At 34.7% G+C, this 22,876-nt stretch overlaps 2 protein-coding genes across 3 annotated transcripts; one reads left to right on the forward strand and one right to left on the reverse strand.

The window, feature by feature from the left end:
* Positions 1 to 4,177: 4,177 nt before the first annotated feature.
* Positions 4,178 to 7,474, forward strand: LOC144574873 (uncharacterized). Its single transcript, XM_078324960.1, has 4 exons — positions 4,178 to 5,019; positions 5,336 to 5,845; positions 6,556 to 6,741; positions 6,909 to 7,474. Exons 1-4 carry the CDS (start codon positions 4,264 to 4,266, stop codon positions 7,296 to 7,298), a joined length of 1,842 nt encoding a protein of 613 aa, XP_078181086.1. The 5' UTR covers positions 4,178 to 4,263; the 3' UTR covers positions 7,299 to 7,474.
* A 3,653-nt stretch (positions 7,475 to 11,127) lies between these two features.
* On the reverse strand, positions 11,128 to 17,647 carry LOC144574729 (Helicase protein with RING/U-box domain-containing protein). 2 transcript variants are annotated; one of them, XM_078324770.1, is made up of 15 exons: positions 16,474 to 17,647; positions 16,096 to 16,381; positions 15,648 to 15,770; positions 15,477 to 15,550; positions 15,321 to 15,384; positions 13,977 to 14,123; positions 13,800 to 13,885; positions 13,630 to 13,699; positions 13,356 to 13,481; positions 12,782 to 13,012; positions 12,206 to 12,310; positions 11,982 to 12,134; positions 11,809 to 11,897; positions 11,524 to 11,604; positions 11,128 to 11,442 (listed from the first exon to the last, which is right to left on the reverse strand). In XM_078324770.1, the coding sequence occupies exons 1-15, from the start codon at positions 17,526 to 17,528 to the stop codon at positions 11,370 to 11,372; spliced, it is 2,763 nt and encodes a 920-aa protein (XP_078180896.1). In that variant the 5' UTR covers positions 17,529 to 17,647; the 3' UTR covers positions 11,128 to 11,369. The 2 variants fall into 2 exon arrangements, with proteins under 2 accessions (XP_078180896.1, XP_078180897.1); XM_078324771.1 differs by lacking the exon at positions 12,206 to 12,310.
* Between the last annotated feature and the right edge of the window lie 5,229 nt (positions 17,648 to 22,876).

Raw genomic sequence — 22,876 nt, forward strand, 5'->3', positions numbered from 1 at the left:
CGGTTTTAACCGACTGTAATTTTCAGCCAAAGAAGGAAATGCTTCGGAGCACCTTTTGAGGATTATATAGTTATATGCCTGTTTAATTTCTTTCTGAAATAATTTTTTTGCCAAAGTGAAATTATTTATTTTACAATTAATTTCAGGGATCGACTAACTATTCCCCAGTCAATTTCCCCCATTCATCTCCCAGTCAATAACTACTTGTGGAGATCATTAACTAACCGAACTTCATTAATTATTTGGGAACTACCTAATATTTAATAGATTTTATAACTGACGCGTGCAAATATGGATACATATGCGCATAAGTGTTAATATATAATATATCAAGTATTCATACCTAAGATACCAAGTATTTAAAAAAAAAAAAAAACTGGACACATCACACACATCTTTTACACGTTTTTAGAGTTGGGTTTTTTTTCTCCGTTCAATTTCATCAATATTTATGACGATCTGTGAGAAAATTTCTAAATCTAAAATCATGGACATCTTCTACGTAATTTTTTTTTCAAATGAGATCCATGATGACATACTTTTGGGTTGTTCGTCATGCAAGTATTCATACCTCGTCGTGTAAGTATTCATATCTTATTGAGCAAGTATTCATACCTCGTAATGCATTACCTGTGGGGACCGCTAATTAAGTGGGGGGATCACTAACTACTTAGGTAACCACCTAATATTTGATAGATTTTACAACTGTCACGTGTAAATATGGATGCATATGCGTGTAGGTGTTAATATATAATATATCAAGTATGAATACTTGCGCGACGGACAACTCGAAAGTACTTCATCATGGATCTCATTTGAAAGAGAAAATTATGTAGAAAACGTCTGTGACTTTAGATTCACAAAAAAATTCACAGATTGTCAGAAATATGGGCGACATTGAAGTAAGAAAAAAAACCATAAAATATGTAAAAAATGACTATGTGATAAAAAAGATTGTTTAAAGAAATACTTGATATCTTACATATGAATACTTACTATATTAGATGTTAATACTTGCGTGTATAAGTATATATATTTATGCGCATCAGTTGTAAAGTTTTTCAAATATAAGTGGTCCCCCAGTTAGTTAGCGGACCCCCACATTATTAATGGCTGATACACGTTTTCTTTTGTCTTTTTGTGCTGGAAGTTGTGATCCCCTCGTATAATTAATGATTGGGGGATGGATGGGGGAAAAAAATTGAGGGAAAAAAATCTTTATTCTTAATTTTAATATTAGTTTCTATGTAAAAACTAAAAAATCTTTTTTTTTGGTTCGTTTTTATACATTTAATTAGAACAACATTACACATTGTAAATTCAAATTATTATTTTATCCCAAAGATTAAATAGCGTTTATTGCGTCATAGCGAAACGACTAAAAAAATGACGCTATGCCCATATTGCTAGAGTGGAAAAAAACGTGTTGTGTCGTGCTGTGAATAGTCACGCCACGTGAGTCACACTGTGTCCAAATGTGTTGTGACTAAACATGCATCACGTGACTCGCGTGGCCATTTAATCATTATTTAAGTTATTTTATTCAATATTAACAATCTAATCAATATCTAATGGTCCTAATTACACGTGACTCGCGTGACTACGTGTCGTGCCAAAGTTTCAAATGATGGTCACGGCACGGGACACGCGAGTCACGACACGTAACTGACACATGTGCCATGTCATTCTGTATCGTAACCGTGTCGTTCCGTGACAGAGCTGACTCTGCCATGCCATTTTTCCACTCTACATATAGCGTCATAGATTTTTATAGCTCAAAAATGCTATAACGGCACTATAGTACACTATTTAGAACCATGTTTTATCCTTATTTATATATCAGTGTTTCAGCATACATTCTATATTATTTTCATTTGATTATATATGAAAAAGAAAATAATCAGTGGAAAGATATTGCAAATTTAATTTTCTTTTTTACAGATTATAAAGTGAAGTGAATTCTAATTAAATTTTTTAATTAATGATGAAGAGGAGAAATATAGAAGTTTTCTTAGTTAAGGATAAATAAGCACCTGTAAAGTTTTGATGGAGAGATAAGTAACGAGAGCTAATTAAGGGCGAATGAAATCTGCTCTTTTTCTTGAGAAAAGGAGGACCCTCCTATTCTTCAATTCGAACGGTTCAAAATCGATGAAACGACTTCGATTACATTTGATTCATTTTAATAGATTATATTGATATAAAAGAAAAATATAATTAAAGCCATTTGATCGATTTTAAACCGTTCAGATTGAAAAATAGGAGGATCCTCCTTTTCTTGAGAAAAGGAACATACTTGCTTCCAATTAAGGGGACAGAAGCGGTGAGATGAAACAACCCAACAAAATTGTAAAATAAAAGGAAAAGAAAAGAGAGAATGAATGGTGAGTGGTGAGACAGAAGGTCATCACCCATCTCAATCAATGCTATTGCTGTTTCATGCAAGTATCCATCAAAAGCGCTCAAAAGTGCTCCATGCCTCCATATATTACCATGCAAATATCAGAATTTTTTTTTATAAACCATAAATAATTAAATTATTTTTAGGAACCAATATGATTACTTTTTTTTTAAAAAAACCATAAGGACTGGACGGTCCGTCCGGTCTCAAAATCAGTTTTTTCCCAGACCGGATGGACCGTCCAGTCTCACTTTTTTTTTTTTAAAACAAATTTTTTTTTTGTATTAAAATACAATATAATTTGATTTATTAGAAAGACTGCAACAAATAACCCGGATCAATATTTTTCAGATCGGATTTTTCGCGGCTGTAAGAAAAATTAATATATTTCTTTATGTGTTATTAGAAAAAAATAAAAATACTTAGATTCTGAGTTATTGATCCCGGTTCAAAAGTCACTTCTAGGTAATCCAGAAAATATTGTGATGACATTTAATTTATAAAAAGTTGTATCTATTTTGAGAATTTTTTTGAATAATAATCATTAAATAACTTAAAGTTTTTATTTTTTTTCAAAAATAGATACAACTTTTTATAAATTAAATGTCCTAGAAGGATCACAATATTTTCTGGATTACCTAGAAGTGACTTTTGAACCGGGATCAATAACTCAGAATCTAAGCATTTTTATTTTTTTCTAATAACACAAAGAAATATATTAATTTTTCTTACAGCCGCGAAAAATCCGATCTGAAAAATATTGATCCGGGTTATTTGTTGCAGTCTTTCTAATAAATCAAATTATATTGTATTTCATCTATTTTCAAAGAAACATATTCAACATTTCTAATATTTTAATACAAAAAATAAAAAAAATTATTAATTTTTCTGTTTAAAAAAAAAAAAAGTGAGACCGGACGGTCCATCCGGTCTGGGGAAAAACTAATTTTGAGACCGGACGGACCGTCCGGTCCTTATGGTTTTATAAAAAAAAAAAAGTAATCATATTGGTTCCCTAAAAATAATTTAATTATTTATGGTTTATAAAAAAAATTCCAAATATCAAACCCACCATTTGCAAAACCAACTAAAATAATGAATAAGTTATTTTATGAAATTACAGTGTGTTGAAATTGTAGATATGAAAATTACGTGTAAGTTGTTTTTGAGATATTTGAAGAGGAGATGGGACCAATATTAATAGATCGGGTGAATTTATACCTTATATCAAATTAATGTACATAAATATGAAGAGAAGAATGCAACCAAGCAAGTGGTCCAGACTCCGTTCTCAACTGACAAAACTATTGAAAATATGTTCCTAATAGGAATATTTTTGGAAGGAAAAAATTAAAATAGTATGTACTAATTATGGCTCATAATTACATCTCAGGATGCGGCCAAGTCGAATAATTACAATAAAAGCCACTGTTTGTAAACTATTGCATGACATGTTATAGAAAAACCGAAGCATTAAAGTCGACGCGATCGAAGATGCAGTAACAAGTAAAATAAATAAATAAAAAATTACAGAGCCCAAGAAAAGGAAAAGAGAAACAAAAAGAAAAAGAAGCTAGCTTGCCTCAGTAGCTTTTGTCCAGTCCGAATCTCCTGTCGCTCATCCCGGCATTGCCGCCACCTCCTCTCTTTCTCTGATTCTCTTTACCTCATCAAAAGTTGTTAGCTTAGACCCATCTGTCTCAAATTATTACTATTTCACTCTTTACGTGGCTCGCATCGTCGATCCTTTTTATTAAGCCGACATATAACACACTACTGTCACTATCACACTTCAGATCAGATAGAGACTGAGATAGAGCAAAAACCCTTTTAGAGAGAAACATCGATACAGAGAGAGAGCAATGGCGACGGAGGTGAAACCCCAAAAGGGGCAGCACCACAAAACAACCACCGCCGCCGCCGCCCCTCCAACTCTTAACCCCTCCGACTACTCACACAGCCCAGCGCACCACTTCGTCTTACTCAACAATGGGGCCCGCTTGTCAGCATTACTCGCCTCTCTCCCTTCCCTCTCCCACCCTTCCTCCATTCTCTCCCTCGCTGACTCCTCTCGTGAATCCTCCCTGGCAGCCACCGTGTCAGCCATCCTTGACCGCCGCGATGTTCCGGGAAACGATACTCCTCTCCACCTCGCTGTCCGCCTCAACCGACCCCACCTCGCCTCTCTTCTTCTCCGGGCCGGAGCCGATCCGTCTCTCCAAAATGCCTCTGGCTGGTCCCCGCTCCACCTTGCTATCTCACTTGACCACCACCGCCTCGCCAAATTGATGCTCAAGCACTACCGCCTCATTGCCTGGGCCAAGCTGCGGCGCCGGCTCCACCTGTTACTACCAGCTCTTAAACAAATGCAGGATTCCTACCTCGAGATTTCGTTTCGGCTGGAGAGTCCAATCGTGCCTTTCTTGTCCAGGGCTGCGCCGTCCGACACGTGCCGTGTGTGGAAGCGCGGTGGAAATGTCAGAGCAGATGTTTCCTTTGCGGGTTTTGACGGGTTGAGGTCGCGCCGTTCTGAGCGGTCCTTTGTTTTTTTGGCGGCTCCTGAGGATCCCAAACTCTCAATAGGGTCACTCCTGGTACTTCACCATGGCCGCCATGAGGTATTTTAATCAATTTTGTTTTCTTTTAATTAACAATGGTTTCTAACTAATCCCCATAATGCAGTCAAAAGATTTGGGTTATTCAATTAGCCCAACGAATTTACATTTTTTTTTTTAGTTGTTTGTCTATATATATCAAAAATTAAATTAGTGAATATCAAATTAAACTAAAGTTTGGTAATTGAGAAGAAAAATTTAGGTGCATATTTTATTGAACTGAATTTCTGGCACATGAGATTAGATAGTTACATTTTTTCTTGAACCCACCAACAATTACATTCTTAATTAATAATTAACCAACTTATGTGCGGCACAGGTAAATGATTTGTTCTCTGGCATGGAGGACACTGAATCTGATGATGAACTCATTGCCGACTCGACCGCATGCCGCCCCGGTTTAAACATCACTTCGGCTGAGTTGGTCCCACGAACGAGTTGGCGCGGTAAGGAGAAGACCGAACTTGTGGCCGGCACTTGGAAGGCCAGGTCATATGACCTAAACAACATTCTTTTCACCTTTAAAACCCTCCAATCCGAAGAGAGTAATAACAATATTGCCACTAATAATGTCAATGGTGATGATAATAATGATGATGATGATGATGTGATTCTCGAGGAGGATGATGTCATGATGCCGTTACGGATCCGCGAGGATGACGGAGAATTCTTAGTAGCTGATATTGCACCGCCACGACGCAGCTGTTATGAGCCCAGGCGGCGTAGCAGAATAGCAGAGGAGGCGGATGTGGGAAGGAGGCGGCGCAGTGTGGATATGGCCATACCGCCGCCTCGTTTAAAGGAAGAGAGAAATAGGTGGGAGAAGAAGGTAATGCACTTTCCGTTTCCATTTAGATTGTCTGTGTGTGATCTATTATTAGTAGGGCTCTTCATTGGGTCTGGTTTATTTGGTTTTCAACTGAACCGAAAAAAAGTTTGGGTTAAATGGTTAGGATTTTCAGTTTAAATGGATCGGTTCGGTTGAATTTTTGAATTTTCAGGTTTTTTATATTTGGTTCGGTTTAGATTTTTCAAAACCGAAAACACCGAACCGACCGATGTGTAATGTCAGCCACTTATATATATCTGGTTCGGTTCTTGAATTACTTTGGTTCAGTTTTTTTGTATGGAATTGAACAATATGTGTAATGTCAACAGTTTGTATATATAATTCATAATTATTTCTATGATGATTAATTGTATTTGTGTGTGTTAAGTTTTGACCTTTCAAAATTTAATCTCTTATTTCAGTTCAACCAAACAAACAGAAATTTACTTCGGTTATTTTGGTTCAGTTGTTTTTTGGTTGACAAATTTAATTCGGTTGGTTTGGTAATATTTTTTAATACTGAATAAAATTTTGGTTTGACAAATTTAATTTGGCTTTAACCGAACTGACTAATGAACACCCCTAATTATTAGTTTACTTGCCAGAAAGACACCAGCTCTGATCAATTAAACTAACCTGGTTCTACAGTTAGTCGGTTTTTGGGTTTTACAACGGTTACCTGTAACCATATCTGATTGAATTTGTGGCAGGTGAAATGCAAGGAGAAGGAGACAGTAAAGAGTTTGCGGCCAACTGTGTGGCTTACTGAAGAGTTCCCATTAAAAATAGAAGAGATTTTACCTCTCTTAGACATTTTGTCAAACGGTGTCCGTGCAGTTAGGCGGCTAAGGGAGTTGCTCACTAACAAGTTCCCTCCCGGCACATTTCCAGTCAAGGTAACAATAATAAGTTCTAGGGGCCTAAGCAATAATTTATTTATTTTGGGGGAATTTCATTGGAGTGAAGCTTCTGTAATCAAACTTAAAAGTTTATACATGTAAAAATGTTGTTTTAGATTTAATACTTGTATTAATTATTATCATTTCTCATGTACCCCTGTTAGGTTGCTATACCTGTGGTCCCCACAATAAGGGTAGTTGTGACATTCACAAAATTTGTGCCTCTCCAACCTGAGTTATTTTTCACGCCTCTCTCAAGCCCGAGCTTCCTGGAAAGAAAGGAAGAGAAAGATGAGCGTCTCAAACAAAAGAAAAAAGAAACATCCAACAGGGCCTCGTCATGGCTTAAATGGGCCACCTCGAGTAACAATTCACAAAACAAGAGCACTCTATGCAGATCCAAGTCTGTTAGCCCGTCAGAAGCCACGACAGTTTCCGCTGGCACGGCTGAAACAATAGATGCATTCTTGATCCCAAGTAACTACAGTTGGGTCAGTATTGGTTCCAGAAATCAAGAAATGAAGAAATCTAGTAGTAGAAAAGGCAAAATTTAGGTTTTGGTTTTCTTTGATTTTTTCAGCTGATGAAGTTAAATATTTTCTTCACTTTTTCCTTGATGTATTCTCATTTATAAATGTAAAATCATGGTAACATTAGATAGACTGCAATGAGGCAATATGTCAGTAGTAGAAGACTATAATGCTATGATATATACAATTTTATGTACATAACCATTAACATCTGCTTTTTATTTATTTACTGTAAACGTGGTCGAAACTGCCTGTTTCTGTTGTAACAAAAAAATGAGTCTCACATTATATCTGGTATTCAATACTTCCTCAAAATAAACCATCCAATGGTTTATTAGGCAGTGTTACACCATTATCATATATATTAGGGTTATTCATATTAATTCCTTTATAACAGTATTCTTTTTTTGTTAATGCCATCATTGAGGAAGGAATGCTATATTATTATTTTTCTCTAAACTTTTGGTTTAATTAGTTGCTAATGTTACCTTTCCTATTACACCCAATTTTGGGATATTGGAGCCCTCGTGTGCTGTTTTTGTTATTTGGAAGCGAGATGTATCTATCTTTACATGCATACATTTCAGTTGTCACATTGCATATCATATAGCTATGAACAATAAAGAGGTGCATGGCGACATTGGTAAAATCTATATAAAGCCTTCCATTGTGAAAAAAATAGCAGTTATAATTTAAAAAAGAGAGAGTGCTAATTGCATCCTTTATCCGCACTCCTTGTCAGTTTCCCAGATGTGTTTACACTATGAATAAAACTTATGTTATAATGATTTAAATTTAAGTTAATTGTTTATGATCGATCATTCAAAGGAGAACAGATCGAGATGACAAGCACTTTAGAATTATGATATAAATAACTTCTATGTAAATATAAATATTTTTAGGATGCATATTAGAAATGTCTAAAAAAAATATGTGAGGAAATAGGGACGATTGAGTTCAGGATTTTCCTTCATACTAATTTCATTTACATTGTACGCTGCAGTCTAACAAAAAATAGCAAGAAAATATATTGTCTTATTATATAAAAAGATATATAGGATAACAAAAAATATGATATGGTTAAATAATGGAGAGTATCTTGACTTGATTTTCTTGAGATTTTGATTCTGTTGAGATCAAATTCATAATAATATCACCACCCAAGGTTTTAAAACGCTGGCACTGCCAAACTAGCCAAGTGATTTTCTTTTAATTACAAAACCCCAAAAGAATCACCGTTTTAGATTTCTTGTGAAACAACATCATTCCTCCATGTAAAATCGAAGTTTTAATATCTGGTTTTAGATTTCACAACAAAACCTGAAAAGGGAGTCTAAAATAGTTCATTGCAGAAAATATTTCACAACACGTACAACGTTCAAAGGCGAATTTCCAATTACTTATATATATTGAAGACAATATAAATTTGATTATCCATTGCCAGTTATACAAGAACTCTATATATGAACTACCCACAATAAATCTTAAATTTGCAATTAATCCAAGTCATATTTTGAATCTAGTCCTTTAAGCAGCAACAGATGGATGTTGCAACCGGTGCACAGTTTGCTCCAGCATGAAATCCATTGTTGGTACAATTTGTCATGCAATCGTTTTGATTCGCGCAAGTGCCCAGGTAATGGCAGTACTGGTTGTTGTCAGAGGGATACGCATTCGCAATACTACTCTTCTTGTCCCGCAAGCAGCAGCACATTGGTGTCGCAAAAATCTTACAGAATGCTCCGGCAGAAACAAAGCCATTTTTGGTACATTTTGTCATGCAATCTTCATTTGCATCATTACTATTATTGCATTCGCCGAGGTAGTGGCAGTACTCATCCTCGTCAGATGGAAGGAAATCCATTTTTCTTGCTTCTGCATTTTAATTCAAAACCATATTTTTGAGGTTACAACATGTCAGCTGCAAGTGGTGGAGCAAAATGTTCTAATAAAAAAAACTGATAAAATTTATATATACTATGAAATGACAGAGGTTTTTTTTCTCACATTCTGTTGGTTCATTATGTGAATTATCAATCCATATTTAGTCTACTCGGAAATAATATAGAGGAATGTAAATATTGCTGCTTTTTCATAAGAAAAAGTGTTACCGGTGACAAGAAGCAAACATACAAGTGCAAAGGCAAAAACTGTGATCCTAACAGCCATTGTTTATGCAAAATAAAACAGATGTTAGTAAACGTAGAATGAACAAAGATAACAATTTATCCGAGGATGTGAGGCATTTAAATAGGCCGTTACAAAAAAAAAAGAAGGAATGATTGATAAATACAATGCACACATATCTTTTCAAATATTTTGTGTTTCATTATCCAGCTATATATACAATACTGGTAATTAAGAAGTGAATATCTTCCTTTCTCGTATTTATATTCATTGGATACACAATAAAACACTGCAGAATGAATAGGGATATGGACAATTAAAGGTAAACATTATCAAATCATTATTGATGTAAACATTAATAGGGATAGGGACAATTAAAGCAAAAAAAATGTTACCTCATAAACAATTAGGGTGCGCCTTTTTTTTAACTCTTGTGGAAACACACCTCTCTGAAAATGAAAGACTTAAACCTGGTACACATAAGGCCATAGGGTGTCAATGGCACCCTATTATCCGTTTACCCGACCCGTATGTATCCAATAAGATGGATACGGATAAGATCTTTTTTTGTTAACTTGTTAGATATGGAGATACGGATACGGGTAAAGTTTTTTTGTTGTTGTTGTAGACTATTTTGTACCCTTATTAAATTATATATATTGATGAGTGATGAATATTCATGTGTCCAACTGCATTATATTAAATTCTCGGAGAGAGAGAATGTTGAAAAAATGCATTTTGATCAAATTATCTGGACTTGATCATCTAGACAGTTGAGCGTCTTATGTATTGTGATTAATTAACTATTAAATTTTAAAATGCATAAATGATTATACCACAAATTTGATCTGGAAATTTGATCGTGCCACAAATTCCAATACACTTTAGGGCCTACATAATTTATTTGCCCGGCGGCATATAAAGATTTCCAAACATATTAGAGAAATCTCCAATTGTTTATTTGTATCTACCATATTTTTCATCCGAAATCAAAATCTTCCGATTTCATTGACATTATGTAATATTTATTGTTTTGTGAACAAAATCCAACAAACTGACAATCATAAAAGCAACAACATGAATGAGAAAAATGATGATTAAATTTCAATTGAGAGATAAGAGTGATGACTAACGAATATAGTAGTGTATATGAAAATTAACCACTCAATCAAAACAAAATTAATAGTTCATAACCATTTTTCTAATCATTACAAAGTGACAAACAAACAACAACCAAGCCTTTAGTCCAAAACAAGTTGGGGTAGCCAATTACAAAGTGACACTTGCGTTAAAAAAAAATCGAAAAAGAAATCGAAACTCTAACCCGGTGAAATCTAAAATGCAGTATACAAGCTTGCATGAGAGTCAACCTGAGACCACGAATAGCATGTTCATATGACAGAACAAACTTTTGTACAGAAAACTTCTCCTCACTTGGGTTTTTAAAAGAAACAAAAAATTTAGATTTGGCACATGAAGTCCTTGACATGAGAAGTTTTCTGGCAAGGTAAGTGCATTGCATCAGACGGTTGACCATAATTAATGCATAAATAAAAACTCCTGATGAACAAGCAATGCCTAATTCCTTAGCCATCTCAACTACCTTTTTCAGACTGATAGACAGAACTAACCTGATCTTGTAACTGCTGGAGGTTAACTCTCATTAGCAGCAGCTCCAAACACTATCTATCTTATGCAATGCAACATGCAAGCTTCAACATGCACATGCATAAAACGAGTAACAACATGTGTTCTCCAAGGGTGCTTATGAACATCAAAATATTGCAAAATTCCATTTTCAAGAGCATTTCTATATCTCCTAATGGCAACAATTTGCTCAAAATTTGTTTCAGACCAGAGTTCGTCAGAAGACCAGCCTATCTATTTACACAGTTCCAACAACAATTAGGATTGGAAAAGATGCAATGCTAATTAAACTATAGTTAAACATCTTATTCCACAGAACAATCAGGTATGGAAGAGAAAACGAAGGTCGGCCTCTGTCAACTTCGCCATTGCTTCGGCAGAGTCACCTACAGTTCTGCAAAATCATGAAAAATACTCTTAGCATAGGCAACCACTTTAAACCATAATTATTAAGAAATAATAAGTTGGCACTCACCCTTCGAACACAAGTTCCTTCTTTTCTTGCAGTTTAAGTATCCTTTCCTCCACCGTGCTCTCTATCACAAACCTTGTACAGCTAAAAAATTTGATTGAAGAAACATTAATATCTAATTATGACTTTTGAAGATCAATCAGATTAAATACATCTATAAGGAAAAAAGTTCATTCTTTTCAATTTTGCATAGTTTCATCTTATAAATTGATTTAGCATGTATACCAGTTCAGCGCCACATGATTCAACATTGTGTCGTTAGAAGAAGCATTTTGGTATTAGTAGTACCTGATCGGCTTAAATTGGCCGATGCGATGAATCCTGTCCTGGGCTTGCTTTTCCACTGCAGGGTTCCACCACGGGTCCATCATAAAAACCTACATAGATATAATGCTACACAATTAAATCCATGCAAACGTTTACTTTTGATGTTCAATTTCAGACTAAATCCAACAACTTACATGAGAAGCGACAGTGAGATTGAGCGCCACACCTCCAGCCTTTAAGCTCATAAGAAATATTTTACAATCAGGGTCATCAGTAAAGGTCTTGATCGCCTTTTCCCTTTCATTTATTGTCATGCTACCTACCAACTGCACACATTTGATGCCAGACTGCACACAAATATTTTCAATTTAGTACAATAAACAAAGTGTTTTCTATTCCTTTTATTGAACTTCATTACCTGACGAAGAGAGAAACTAATTAAATCTAGGAACGATGTAAACTGGCTAAAAAGAATTCCTTTTGCCGAGCCGTCATCTTCAACCATGTTCCTTATTTCTTCTTTCTTCAATGAAAAAGAATTATGATTAAATAAATTGTAAAAAATACACTAAATTGAGAAATTTAGTCATGTGCAACAAACGGTCTGCTAATTTTGAAATGAATTTTGAAAATACTAACTTAGAGTATTGTAATATGTAAAAAAGAGTAGTAGATTGGCCAACACTAGCACTTCCACATAATAATTCCACTAAAGGGTACACCAGCAACAGTATTGACTGCCCAATAAACAATTTGGTCCTGAGGTTAGAAATAACCAGTTACATGCCGATAATACACCCCAATACCACACCTTGTAACCTGGATAAAAAGACCAGAAAAAATTATTTGTTCTTAGACACCCCCTTAGAAATTATACTCATAATATACTAGATCCAGTTGCATTCAATTGGAATTGAGAAAATAACCTAATTCAAAATTGCAGTGAGAATTGTTCTGCAAAAAAGTTGGTCATAAGAAGGTTTTGTTATCTCACCAAGGCCTCGATCTTTGTGCTCGTCTTAAAATTAGATAAATTAATCCGGTTCAGTATACTTGAACGTCTGTATCCTTTGACCTTACTAGCCTTCTGAAACTTCTCTCCACAATTTCTAGTAGTGAGGTCAACTGTAAGAGGTGTTGAGCAGGTAGGGCATGAAGGAATTCCCAAACTTGAGCAATAATCAATGAGGCATGATTTGCAAAAAGAATGCTCGCAAGAAGTTACCTGAGGGAAGTACAACATATAATCCATGTCAATTGTGAAACAGTAAATAAGAAGAGCTTGTATTCATATGTTTACATAAGAAATTTTTCAACTAAATTTATATGTTTCAAATTAACAAATAATATCAATTTTGTAACTGATATTTAAATATCAACTACACTTTTTTGACATTGAATTTGCTGTATAGAATTCAGTGTAGTTGGTCAAAATGTGCCAATGTCCCGTTACAAATGGTGCTTGCACTAAACCATTAAATAATGATGTTACTTTCCAATCTTTACATTATTTTATTTGTGCATGCACAAAAACCATTGAAGTATGAAACAAACGGAACATAGCATACCACCACATCTTCGGCTTCAAAACCACCGCACAAACCGCAATCAGTTTTGGATGCAGCATAATCATGGCAACCTTCAAGAGCCTGAGAAGTTGCAGAGTATAGAACAAGATACGGATGATCAACCGCCTGCAATAAAACAGGCATAAAGTTCAAATTAATTTCATTTAATTTTCTTTTGCAAATAATTTCATGTTGTGTCTAAATCAAATCTTCTCCAGTAGTAATCAAAACTAAAAAGGAATATATACCTATGTATAGGTATAGTAAAATTTACCTGACGCAACCTAGTTAGGAGGTCAAAGATGTGTGCATAATTATTCATTAAAGTGCCAGCCTCCACATACCTGAAAAGTATAATAAGAGGCATAACATAATTAAGTATGGTTCTGAAATACAAGTGATTCAAATGAAAGGACAGTACTAGATTAAGAAAGCAACACGCACGAGTCAAACTGAGTACAGCTTTGAGTATACAATGCTTCATAGAACTCGTGTTCTTGTTCATCCATCAAATCCCGCCTTAGAACAACCTGCAAAGCACAATTATAAGGATTTGACTGATAATATTACAATAACCAAGTGGTTAATTTATGATAAAATATATAAACTCCGATGCCATACAAGTTTAGATGGAAGCGCAATATCAGCAGCACGCCCTTTCTTTGTTCGCCTCAATACAATATTTTTCAAAACCTTCCCTCTTAACAATGTCATGGCCCTTTGACCAGCCTTTTGACTTGATGAAACTTGCATAGGTCTTGCAATATACTAAAAGAACAGGATAATCAGACTTTCAAATTCAAGCAAAATCATCTCATAAAAAAGGTTACAACAGAAGAAAATTTTCAAATACCACAGAGCCTCCTGCAAAATGGGAAATATCTCAAATAGACATACAAATTTTCAGATATCACAGAAACTTATGCAAAAAATAAAAAACCTCATACATTCAACTATTTTTCTTGCAGAGACCAAAATCCATTATTGCTACTTGCTAGCAATAAAGATTAGAGCAGGTTGTTTTGTAATCATTCAAAAGGAGATGGTTAGATCTAATTGTAAAATTTAAAAACTGGTGCCTTTTGCGACACTTTTCTGACAGGTATACACTGCTAACAAAGATGGGAGCAGGGTATAGAAAGTGGGAGCAGGGGCGTTCAGATGACCATCAGATCAAGTCTAGTTCGATGGACATCTAGATCGTTTGGAAGTGTATCAAGATTCGTGCCCTCAATTCAATTTCGATCTAACAGAGCACTTCCCTCAATTTACTGTCAGCAGCGAAAAGGAGCCTATCTCTAATTCCTCCGCTCTCGTTCTCTCCCTCCCTCTCTGTACCTGCTCTCATTCCCTTAATTAAATTTGGAAGTTTGATCTTAAAAGAATAAGGCAACATTAGTCATTGTTGCTATCTCAGACTCAGATTATGTTTACCTCAATAGACTACTGTGGCTGCTGTGATAGTGGTGTATCATAATCATAATTAGTACATAAATACTGCCCCTCTACACACTTCTTTAGGTGTGGCCGACAAAGAACCCCTTGAATTTTTTTTTGTAACTATTTGTAGTTGATGCCTTGTTACTATACCAGCTTCCATCATACCAGGATTCCTGATTTTTAAGTATGCTAACTATTTAAATTATAACTTTTTGGAAATTAAGTAAGCCTTGCAAGGTGAAAATTGGCCAAATTTCCACTACTTTATGCATTTAAGCACAAAATTGATCTGTAACTCAAAAGATGTCAAAATTCAAATTAGAACCTTGTATCTGATTACCAGTATATGGAAAGCATATGGCATTCTTCAGAGAATTAGATATTTGCTGAAATGTTTAATATTTCAGTCGTTTCCTTGACTGGTTAAGTGCTCACAATCAGGAACACCCCTTCTTCCATAGAAAGTAGTTTCAGAGTTAACAGGAGACAACATGTAAGATAACAAAACTTCATAGAAAAATGTACCTTATTCCACCAGCAAAAGTGGCGAACACTAGAGTGCCCACAGTCTGTACAAACTTTGGAAAAACTATAAGAAGAAAAAAAAAAATTCTTATCAGAACTTGAAACAAAAGCAGTAATAATAAATAAAGATTAATATTTCAGGAAGTACATACTCACCTGAAATCCTGTAACCTACAATTGCAATCCTTGCAAAGGTAGTAGGAGTAAGGGAAGACTTCCAGAAACCGAATCTAGCATAGTAACACAAGAAAATGCACAAATTTGTAAGTCCAAATAAAATCGTTCTTACAGAACAAACAGACATAAAAAAGGTTTTTATTAAATTACCAGAGAGTAAAGCTCTCCAACTCTGTTTTGTAGAGGGGTCCCACTAAGGGCCCACTTGTACTCGCCCTTCAGTGCGAATACCGCTCTGGCGGTGTTGCTTCTCCTATCCTTAATGCAATGCGCCTGCATAATAATTCAATCAAATTTATGAAACAAATTATAGCTACACAAAATGCTTGTGGAAAATTGTTGGGTTACTAAGAAACACCAGGGACTTTGCTATCCAACAGCAAATGGTGACTCTCCTCCAATTTTGTATAAATTATATAATTGTACAATTGTGTGATCGACAAAATAAAACAGTATCGCCAGTACAAAACTATTATAAAATGTTCAACAATGCTCAAGTAGAAATCTGAGTTACTGTGCAACTACTCTTTATTGCAGCATATATTGTATTCCGGAAACCTAGTTCCTTGGCAAGGAAGGGCAATAAAAAAGAAATTACCTCATCAAGTATAATCCGTTCCCATTTCACAGAGTGAAGTGGCGATTTACCGCGTGGAGTAGACGAGTTAGCCAAATCCTCCACAAACTCATCACCCTTTGCCTTCTTCTTCTTAGTACCCTTATTCATATTCTTTCTACCATTTTTTTCATTTAATTCACTATCAGATTCGGAATCCGATGACACCAATTCCACGCTTTTCATGTCTTTTGAAAGCCCTCTATTTTTCTTTGTCTGCTGTCTGGCCTGCTTTTCAGTTTTAACGTGACCAGGCCCACAAAAATATCTGTTAAAAAAATTTCATAACAGAAATATCAATCTGTAACAACTGAAAAAAAGTCATAAAACCCATTATCAGTTACTTTTCTAAAAAAGTACCTCCGGTGTGTGTCAAGCTTGGCTTCGCTAACAAACCCCTTCCCGCAATACTGGCACTTCTCTTTTGGTGGCATTATATGCTTCCTATAATCTGACTCAATTGTTGCATAGGTAGTGAGTACAAAATCATACTGGCCAAAATCAACCTCACCTTTAGCCCTCTTCGCACCATGATATACCAAAACCGTAACATTCCCCTTCTGTGTGTGCTTCGCAATCTCACCGGCCCACTGGATGACCGCCACTACTGGACAGATTACAAGTGTAGACTTGTTATCAAAAGAAATGCTGGTACCGGCACCTGATTTTGCGCGCATATCCCGGGCCGTCAGAACCAGAGAGATTGCTTGGATGGTTTTACCCATCCCCATTTCGTCTGCTAAGATGCCGCCTTTTATCTCAGAATCCTCTTGGTTTAAGGCCCAGCTCAGCCATTCTTTCTGAAACCTTAAGAGAGGAAGTAAGACAGCAGTTGATGGATCACAAGCCTTGGGATTATCAATCGCACGGTCAGGATCATCTCCTTCAAGCTCATCTATCCACTTTTCGTTTTGTTCAGACCAGTTCTCCCAGTGCAATTTGGGTCTGGTCTCTGCCTCACCTCTCGATTTCTTACCAGCGCGAGAATTTTTTGTTTTTGTGGGTTGTCTTTTCTTCCTGGGTCGGGTCTGGTTTTGAGGTTCATATAAATACAAATCTGTTTCGACTTCAGAGGAGAAATCAGAATCAGAATCTGAAAAACGGTCTCCTGATTGAACTTGCAAAGGAGACCAGGCTTGATTTAAATCAGGTAAGAAATGGCGCTCCAATGTCGGCTCAATCTGAATTTCACCTCTCTTCTTCCTATCAGACACAGATTTTTCCCGTTTACCGACACGTTGCTTTTCTTTCCCGGGTCGGTGTACGGTTCCGGGTTCAGATTGATCACTATCGCAAGAATCGGAATCGGAAAAAGAGGATAACGATTCGGCCATGAAATCGGAACCTGAATCGGAGTCGGAAGAAAGAGAATAGACCACCTTGCGAGACCTCTTGGCGCTGCGTTTCACGGCCATGGCAAGAGGGTTAGGTTTTAACCCTTCGAAAAAGAAAGAGAGGAAGAGACGGGGGAGAAGGTCGGAATCGGAAGGGTTTTAATAGAGGGCAAGTACACCGGGGGTCAGAGCACCAAATCACTCTGACGAGGTGGGGAGCATTGAATCTATTTATGTGTCGGATGAATGGTGTATCCTACACCAGGTGCGTGAAACGGTTTTCACGTAGAGGCACAAGCATGCTATATGGCGGGAAAGTACCATAGTCGGCGTGTCGGAGAAGACTCGCTCCGGACTAGATGAGATTTCATTGATGCAGAAAAGTCACAAAATCGTGTGACTGTATGTGTGATAGTTCCTGACGGAAAATATTTGATTTTAGTCACAGTGACAAGAGAATGATTCGGATTTAGTTTGACGGGAAGTTCGTCATTAAGGTATAAGTCAAATATAATTTAGGAATGATTTGATACAATAAATAAAGAAGCAAAAATTAAAAACTCATAAAAGAATCCAAAAAAAATTCGTATTTTCCTCGCAAATAATTCGTGATTCGTATTTTATTCACGAATAAAATGCAAATTATTTGCAAATTATTAGTGTATATTGTCACTATGCTTTCAGCTGAGCATCCAGGGGTGGATCTATTGTAGCATGGGGGGGGGGGGGAGTGCAATCGCCCCCCTAGATTTCGAGTTTTAGTGGTGATCTATTGGTACCGATCGACTTTGTCCCTCCCTGGAAATTTTTTTGCCCCCTTCTGAATGTTTGATTTGTAATTCGGGTTAAATTTAGTGTTAAAATCAAAATAAATTTCTTGAATTATGATTGATAATATTAATTATAAGTTATAAGATTAGAAATTATAAGTCAGGGTATTGAAAAATATAAGTCAAAACATTGTTTTTTTATCGAGTACCCAATTAGTTAATGGGTTTAAATCCGATTCAATATTTTTTTGCTCCCTCCCCCTCTCCCTCTCTGACGAAAATCCTAGGTCCGCCCCTATGTGGTCGTGTGGGTTGTAATTTTGCAAAAAAAAAAACAAATCGATAGATAGGAAAAAAATTACAGCGACAACACATGTTACGTTACGTGTGCATGACAGTCACGTGAATAACACATCATGCAAGTAAACTATAATACATCGTGTCACGACATATATCGCAACATGTCACATATAGACACATAGACACATTCGCAACAAATACGTTTGGTTACGGATTAACACCCGTGATTATATTAATTGGATCTTCATCGAACGGTTAATTTTGAAAATACAAATAGTGGGTATTGAATGACACGCGGACACATAATCAAGTGCATGACTGTGTTGTGTGACCATATTAGAGGTGCTATCGGGTCGGGTCGGGTCCGGGTACTATTATATTTGGACCCGGACCCTAAAAGTGTTCGGGTCCAAATTTCGATCCATATACTTATTTGTTTCAAATCGGGTTGGATCCGGATCCGGATACCTATCTACCCGTAGATATTTCGGGTCCAGTCTTTCGGTTCCGGGTAGATAGATACCCGTAACTTGTTTGTGGATTATCGGGTCCTGTTCGGATACGGGGCGGTTCCGGATCCAGAGCGGGTATAGGTCACAACTCCAAAGTATTCGAGAAATTATTTACATTTAAATATAATTATAATTTCTTAAACATCTCATATAATAAATCATTACAATATAAATTAAAAACTACTGCAAAATAAAAAATTATACTATTAATCATGTTTATAAATAATAAAATATATCATGCTACATAGCAAAATAAAAATAAAAACTCTAAATTATTAGTTGGTTGTTGGTTGTTTGGAGTACTCATGGTGTAACAAAAAATATTGAATTCAGTTTTTTGTTAATAGCTTTTGAATTCAGGAGGATGGAGGAGATATAATTTTTAGAAAGTAAAATATTAGAGATGATGATTTCCTTTTCTATAATTCAAAAAAATCTATGAATTAAATGTAATAGAAGAAAAAAGGTATAAAATAAGCTGGTTATGGAAGAATAAATTTGACAATCATGTGTCATGTGTCACATGTGTATAATATAGGACAAAAATTAAAGGGTGTAATTAAAGGGCTAGTTAAGGATGTAATTAAAGGGTAGTGTAAAACAATAGCATAAATTTGGTTAAGTTTTATCAAATTATAGCTCAGCTGAAATATATTATCTAACACAAAAACTTGATGCAGAGTTATTAATATATATTTTATCGGGTATTTATACGGGTATCGGGTCGGGTCCGGTTATGGGTCGGATAATTAAATGATACCCATATCCTACCCATTACAGTATCGGTTCCGGTTCGGATCCGGGTCGGATATTAAATTATTAATTTTGTACCCATACCCATAATTTAATCGGTTATATTTTTTAAACCATACCCTATCCAAATTAATCGGATCCGGGTCGGATCCGGTTCGGTTCCGGATCGGATCCGGGTCGGATCCGGTTCGGTTCCGGATCGGATCCGGATAATCGGGTAAAAGTAGCACCTCTAGACCATATATATGATTACATGCCACGTTAAACGTGACTATTCACATTATGTATTTTTGCGGCATGATACGACTAAATTGATGTAACTATATAATCACATTTTATGATCAAATCACAATGCATTAGTTACATCTCATCATATATTTTACATGACTACAAGCAATCTATTAAACATTGAACTTTTTTTATGTTTTAAACTTGTATCAAGGAATAACTTCGTAATTTTTACAAAGAGTAGGGTTCAAATAACTCTCCTCTTTAATGACTCATTCATATTTTATATTATTATTTTTTATTTCAAAGTCCAAACAGTCAATCTAGACTCCTCAATATGATCTCCATATCAAAATGTTTAGAGACCATACTTTATATACAGAGTAATGCTACGCTACTTCATGAATTAAACCGCCTATTTTAATTCACGTTTTTGACCCTTCGAACTGCTTCAAAAATAGTGTTGATCAGAGATGATAAGATGTTAAAATTACGGAACTGGACATCTCTAGTTGGCTCCCTTTACATTTCTGTTTCTAATTTTCGGAAATGAACATCTCTGACCTCCTGATCCCTCTCCCTTTACATTTCCCGCTGCCTCTCTCTCGCGTCTGGGGTTTAGGGTTTCGCCAGGAGAAAGAGAAGGAGAGGGATCGGGAGGTTAGGGCTGTTTTAATGGGAGATGTCCATTTCCGAAAATTAGAAACATAAATGTGAAGGGAGCCAACTGGAGATGTCCAGTTCCGCAATTTTAATATCTTATCATCTCTAATCAGCACTATTTTTGAAGCAGATCGAAGGGTCAGAAACGTGAATTAAAACAGGCGGTTTAATTCAAGAAGTAGCGTAGCATTACTCTTTATATATATATATATTTAATATTTTATAATTTTTAGATAGATAATCATTGTTTTTTAGAAGATTATGTACTATTCAAAGACAATGATTTTGTACCTATCTAATAAAAAAAAAATTCATCTCCAAAAATATTTTAATATAGAGTTTATATTAAGCGGTTCAAATCAATTGTTTAAATTAAAAAAAAATGAAGATAAAAATATAAGTAACGGATGAGACACAAAAGAATATAGCATTTGAAATTTTGAATACTCTATTTTCTACAATGATGAAGCACAGTTTTAAAGTTTGACATTTATGTTCTCGTCTATATTATATTATTTCATGCAAATACAAAATACAAATGGATAGAATTTCATACATATTTTTTCATTTATTTAATGACTGAAAATTTAACATTTTTTATTTTACTAAATATAAAATAAATAAATTGTATAAAATTTGATACATAACTAATTAAAAATGTCACAATATGTTTATAATTTTTGTATATTTTTAACTTCTTTTAGCTTAATTTGAAAAATTGTGTTTATACTGGCACAAATTCATTTGTCAATGGCTGCCTGTCCACCATATCTTTATTCATTGAGTAAAATTTGTGTTAGATATATCGAGCTATTAAGTTCAGACTCAGGATAATTCTAATTTGAGATAGGATCGATGGATTGTTGATTTTTTGGTGATTGCATTAATTTAATAGCTAATTTTGAATTGAACATGCATTATAACTTTTGTAGGTAGTATTAAAATTATCGATCTAAATTGATATACAATAAAATTTGAAAAAAAAAAAAAATTCTAAGAGCATCTACATCCCTGAAACTCTTGGAGTTTCTAATCTGATGTGGCAGTTTCAAAATCAGTTTCAGGGATGCAGATGAGTTTCTTATTTAGCAACTTTGCTCCAAAGTTTCTTAATAAGAAACTGTTTATAAACTCTGACGTGGCCAAATAATTGGTTGAAATTCTTTTCTCTTGTAATTTATTTGCTGATGTGGCAATTAAGAAACTATAATCTTAGTTTCAGGGATGTGGGAGTTTAGAAACTTTCAGAAACAAAATTTCTAAAAATTAGTTAACAGTTATTTAGAAACTCCAAGAGTTTCAGGGATGTAGATGCTCTAAGTCTACAGGTTCAAGATCAAACTTTTTAGACATTTTGATTTCTACAATTACAAAAATTAAGTTTATTTGCCACATCAATAATAAAAAAAATCACATTATTATTGAATGTTTTTATCATTGTAATTTTAATTTTGATGACGTGGCAAAAAATAGTTCGAGATTTATAAAATTGTAGTTATTAACGTTAAATCTCTAAAATTAGTACTATGTGACATTTTCTGACACAATTTACGTAAAAAAATTACGCACCTTAATTAGATTGCATACTTGTTTGTTGTGAGGATGCACACTAATTTACTGTAACAATACACAATTATCTTGCTCAATTAAGACAAAACTGTTAACAATTAGAATGTGGTTTTGACTAAGTCAAAACATATTTTAACGTCTATCTTAATCTTCCATACTTATTTTTCATATTTCTTAGAAAACATAATTGATTAATGCTAATTGAACACTTAAATGTTATCCCAATATAAACTTGCTTATTCAGTCTTTTTTTCTTCTTCTTAAATTGTCCACAAATAGTTGAAGAATATTGAACAAGTGAAAGATTGAAGGCTACACGTTATAATTTTTTGTTTGTAATAAAATAATATTAATTTCGATATTGAGGTGGAATAACTAGTTTATTATTGTAAATACGAGAGTCATTCTTAAGTATTTATTCTGAGTGAAGTTATAATAATTTATAATGCATAGATCTATGAATTTATATCTTAGTTTTAAGAATTTAAATCATTGATAAAAAAAATGTTTAACACGATTTTCATATAAAAATATGACTAAAAATGTTTAAATCAGATGAATAATTTAGATAAAATATTTGAAAATAGAGGTATTTGATCATTTCGTACTTACAAAATACCGTAGCTTCACTCCT

This window comes from Carex rostrata, chromosome 23, assembly GCF_964058835.1.
Source record: "Carex rostrata chromosome 23, lpCarRost1.2, whole genome shotgun sequence".
NCBI classification, from domain to species: Eukaryota; Viridiplantae; Streptophyta; class Magnoliopsida; order Poales; family Cyperaceae; genus Carex; species Carex rostrata.